This window comes from Pygoscelis adeliae, unplaced genomic scaffold (genome assembly GCF_000699105.1).
Source record: "Pygoscelis adeliae isolate BGI_AS28 unplaced genomic scaffold, ASM69910v1 Scaffold387, whole genome shotgun sequence".
Taxonomy (NCBI): Eukaryota; Metazoa; Chordata; class Aves; order Sphenisciformes; family Spheniscidae; genus Pygoscelis; species Pygoscelis adeliae.
In genome coordinates this window covers 23,300-28,617 of record NW_008825115.1, presented here as the reverse complement: position 1 = coordinate 28,617, position 5,318 = coordinate 23,300, and the positions used below count along the sequence as shown (strand labels likewise).

Sequence of the window (5,318 nt, the reverse complement as noted above, 5' to 3'; positions counted from 1 at the left end):
AGATCAGCAGCTTAACAGGACCACTGACCAGAATGCAAAATTTACACAAAGTTGGCAGGCAGAGTTACCTACAAGTTAATCATAACTATCACCTTTTCTCAAACACAGAAAGCAAGTTGGCCAGTATGCTTAAACTCATCGGTTGTTGCTTCAGCTGCACAAAAATAGCTGTACACTCATGGTACTGCATTTTTTTTTTCTTTCTTTAAGATGATGAGGTAACAAAGTAGACATGCAGAGTTCACACACACACACAAAAAAAAAAGGACTGCAGTTCTCAGGAAGCCCTTTATTAAGTCAAGGCATTAAAGGAGAAACTACTGTTATTCACCATGCTTCTCATCTTGAGGTGGTTCATACTGAGCCAGCTGTGGATTTAAAGAGAGGAATTTAGTTAGCTGCAACATTTCAGAGACACTTTCTACATTAAGAGATGTAGGAAAACGCTTGGTCTGGAAGTGTTCCATTTACTTTGTGCATTTTAATCCATCACTGATATTTATGCAAGTCCATTCTCAAGTCAGGCAACAAAGTAACCCTTCCTTCAAAACATCAATTTGTCACGTTGTATAATCATGCAACTATAACAAGGGGGCTTTTTAAATGCACTTTCAAGCATATAGGTCTTGCCCTTAATTTTTCCCTGTTTCTTGTTCTAGGTCTCATTAAGTACTTTTAATCTCAAATAGCAGCTGATAATGATCAGTGCCTTATATAAGCTTTGATTTCACTGAAATATGATTAAATGAAACAGTCATTCTCATAGCAACAGTACCCAAACTACCATTTCCTGTAATCATTCTAGCTTTCATTATGCTTTCTGGAAAGTATGGCCTAGGCAACTATGCACTAAAGGATGACCTTCACTTGTAAAGTTATTTCCAAAGAAACATATGAAGGTGTTTTACTTGACCTCAGTTACATTAAAGATAACCTCAAGCTTCAAAAACAGTTCAAGCATTAGGACTGAGTCTCTGAAATATGCCAGTCCGGTTTCTCAATTAAGATTCTCCCCCTCTCCTGCAAATTGCCAAGTAGGTTAAAAATCAACAAAGTGCATTAAAAAAAAAAAACATGTTTCTTGCAGCAACACTAAATTACAGCAATCACTATGCCACTAACAAGAACTGCTAAAATAGCATTTTGTCATTCTTGTAGATTTTACTACAAAAGATGGCCAGCACACAATCCAAAGTCAGTTTTCTTTTCCACAAAGGACCTAACTATTGACTTCCTGCCCCCCATCTCACCCAAATACCTGACATTCTGACCAATAAATGTAAGGAAAAGAACAGATCTTCACAGATGAATGCAACAGAAGAACACCACCTATTTGGACATGCTTCAAGTTACCGATAAACACACAGTTAAAGGCATGTATTTTATGCTAGAGGACTGCTAAAAAAAAAAAAAAAAAGGCTAAACGGCAGTGTTCTCCCTGCATTCTGTCCATGTGAACTTCTATGCTATGTCAGAATGACAGGCAGAAGGTGGCAGGGGAAAGAAAGGAAAAAACAATAAACATTAATACTGGAAAACACGTAAAGTAAGAGTTATCATTTGAAGGCTGAAGAAGGTGAAAGCACAGATAAACCCACTTTTATGGAAAGGCTTACTTTCCTGGAACAAGCTTTGACTTCTTTAAAAGATTCCTTTAAACAAAGACCCAGGTTACTCTGCTTTCACGTGTCTACTTACTATCGGTTGCATTTTTAAGTCGGCTACGCCGAGTGAACTGCTGGTCTATTGCTACTCCCCCTAAAATTCTGCTCTTTGCCATATTTCCTAGTAAGAAATAACAAATGTAGCTGTAAGGACTCACAGTGGGTAACAGAAAAGGAGAATTACTAGGATAGCAAGAGAGCACTCCAGACAGGAAATACAAAGGGGTAATGCCCAGGAATCCCTTCTCCCAGAACTAAGGCGGGGTTGTTGTCTCCCAGTAAAATACCCGTAGGGCTGTTCACATATAACAACAGCCATCCTCTTCCAACAAATGCATGGAAACCTGTAGTGGCACATAAGCTACTAGCTTATTAAGGTTCTCAAAGGTCTCCTTCTTCAGTGTTGTTAGGTTTACAATCAGTGCCCTCTCATAAGGAGAGGTTGTTCAGCTCCCAGAGCTGTTTCAGACAGCCTGTAGACCCATTAAAGAATGGCTCTGCCTTAGCTAGCACTTCAGATCTACTGTTGTTGCAGATAGAGGAGTACCAGGGTTGTTTTAGCTGAAAAGTGCAAATTACTGTTCCACATGGATACGAGTGCCTCCACTGGTAACATCCTGCCACGTGCAAGTCTGTGCCAGGTCACACAAACTAATATATAATATTCCTCCTTCAGTTTGCCTTTTAAGAGCCTTTATAACAGATACATTAGCTTTTTTCTTTTTCAAAATTCTTCTGGAAGCATGAGCTACATAATATCAGACAACTTAAACACACCCAGACAAGACTGAATGAAGACATGGGATTAGCCTCGATAACATACTTTCACTAAATAAATAAATAAAATCCCTAGTTTAGCAATACTATTCTATGTTATAGAATATAAGAAGTGTCCCATTAAAAAAAAAAAAAAGAATTCATCGTAGTAAAGATTTATATCAGCATTCCTCAGCCACGAGGCTAAACAATGCAACAACATTTATCAGGTACTCTAATGGAAGAAAGTTAGCTGTATTCTAAGTATTAAAGTATTCTTTTTGTGTAATATGGAACTACTGAGGAACACTAAGTAGACTTTTACCTTGGTTTTCAGTTTTTTATTTTCTTCCAACACAGCTTCATATTTTTCTTTCATCTCTGCCACTTCCAAGCGAAGTGCCTCTATTTCTGGATTCTCAGGAGCTGAAGCTCCCAGATGATGCTTCAGAAAGCTGATATTTAGATGTTAAGTATTTCTTCAGTTAGATAGCATAACCATAGTTTAGTTTTAACACTTACGATGAAGTTAGTGCTGCAATACATGTGACCAAAATTGCATTAAACCACTTAAGATGACTACAGTGCTTTTCAACCTACAGGATGAAGTTACAAAAATAAGAAAGCTTTTCAAGTTCATTGGTATATTCCTAAAAAAAAAAAACAACAACACAAAAAACCACACACAAGCAACCAAGACATCAGTACACACAGGACAAATTCTCATGTTTTACTACACCCTCCTCCTCTTTTCCTCTCTTAAACGCAGAAGTTTTGAAGAGTTAAAAGGAATAACCAAAAAAATAGAAGCAACAGCCAAAAAGGGAGGCTGGATAAAAACAGCAAGAAACAAAAGACGTTAATTTTTTTTCCACTCTTATATTATTAAAAAAAAAAAAAGGGAAGTGTGAAGAAGCCGACTTCAGAAGCCACAGATACTGTAAGTATTCAAATCTAATGCTGCAGGTCTACAACATTCTGTAACGGCCTATAACTTAACTTCATAATTGCTGGCATACTGATATGCACAGTTCTCTTGCATCCTGTCAGACTTTCTGTTAGCTTGTAAGAATGCAATTATTAGCTAAAATGCATCCATAAAAGCCATGTTCTCAACATAAGTCTTCTAAACGAGCCTCTCCAGTTCACCTACGAGTCAGAAGCAGTACTGCTGTTTTGTGTGAAGTCTCTAAGAACAATTCACAGAAGAGAAAAAGGATACTCCAGTGCACTATTTGGTTTCTCTGGCTCTTCATATAAGGCTACCAACACTGCAAATAGAAAATATTCAACACTTGCAAGAAGTTCATGCAACTCTAAGTTTTTAAAACACGTACCAACAGTCAGAAGGCATACAAGTTGCATGCCACATTTATAGCACATTTTTCTGTTTAACAAGATTTTCATCTATACACTTTGATGTAAAGAATAGGTCTGTTGTACCAGAGGGAACAGAGCATCCCACCCAGTAACAGCTAGACACAAGTTTTGTTGGTCCCCTAAGCACAGTCTTTGGCTGTTCTAGCACAGAACATAAAACAGCCTGGACAATTCTTACATATTCCACATGCAACCCTAGTATTGGCTTTCACCAGCAAAACTGAAATTCTAACTATTTTCAGACTCTCCCTTCATAAGTCATTACTTCCACTTAAGCTACATCTTTGAACCACAGGACATCATCAGTGCTTCCGTAACTTTCAGCATAAAAAACAAGCCTCCAGCAAACACCTACAGTTACAAAACTAAACGGCTACCGTCAGAGTAGGTGACACTGATAATCTTTATGGATGGGGGCTCCAGCAGCCAACAAAGTGCCAGAGAGGTCAGGCACAAGCAGCAATACCCTGACAGCTAAAATAAAACTAGCCATACATATACAAATTCCGTATCTGGAGAACTCAGTCACATGAACACTCAGGAAGCTCCCAACCATAACCACTCCCCCCTCCCCACAGGGGGACACACACAGCTATAGAAGATGTCTGCTTTCATAAGTACTTAGATGCCCTTCTCCCAGTTTCAGATGTCCAAACTGCACAGCCAAATTGGTTTTAAGCTAAGCACCTAAGTTAAAAACAAAATTAGGGTGCCACACTGCTTGGAAGACTTGTTTTGCCATCCCACAGGGTGCTTAGCATTGTGATAGAAAGAAATGAAATGGTACCCACATGCCAGGCCACTTGTTTTGCCATCCCATAGGGTGCTTAGTATTGCAATAGAAAGAAATCAAATAGTACCCCATGCCACATAGCACGGCACCTGCTCGCTTGACATCCTAGATCTGCTGCTCCCTCTTTAAACAGCGTATTTTTCAAGCAGGAATATTAACAGATTTTCTCCACATACTATTGGAAGGCTCTCAAAAAGACTTCAGAAGGATTTAAAAGATGCTAAGCCATACAGAAAGCCAAAGTATGCATCAAGTTTAGCATCATCATTTTCCCCATTCTGATATGGATAGTCACTCTCACAAAACTTACAGGTTCATTAGTTTTAGGAGAAGTGCCAAGCTCTACTCAAGAAAGGGTCTTCTTAAATAGAGTATTTTTAAGAGCACATTTGCTGTTATCTGCTCTGGCAGACTAACAGCCCCCAAGGAATTCAACTGTTTCCAAAAGCAAGCACAGAGAAGTGCTTTTCTCACTTTGGCCGAGTAAGAGAGGTCTCCCACACACCACGCAAGGGGACAGGAACCGCCTTCCTGTTCCTTATGTGCCTCTACCATCCCTGTTCCACACGCGTTCCCAACAACCGACCCACACGCAGCGAACGCGCGAACTGCCAGGAAGAAGTTAACGCACTGCGGTTCACAGGCCGCGTTTCCAAGAGCTCCTCTGCTCGCCCCCAGCGCGCCCTGCCTCGCGGCCCAGCTCGGACTCGACCTCGACCGCCGCA

The 5,318-nt window shown here is 39.8% G+C and overlaps 1 protein-coding gene across 1 annotated transcript; it reads right to left on the bottom strand.

Annotated features, from left to right (window-relative positions):
• Positions 1 to 270: 270 nt before the first annotated feature.
• MYCBP (MYC binding protein) lies at positions 271 to 3,785 on the bottom strand. The gene is made up of 3 exons (XM_009328226.1): positions 3,643 to 3,785; positions 2,746 to 2,875; positions 271 to 368 (listed from the first exon to the last, which is right to left on the bottom strand). The coding sequence occupies exons 1-3, from the start codon at positions 3,783 to 3,785 to the stop codon at positions 324 to 326; spliced, it is 318 nt and encodes a 105-aa protein (XP_009326501.1). The 3' UTR covers positions 271 to 323.
• Between the last annotated feature and the right edge of the window lie 1,533 nt (positions 3,786 to 5,318).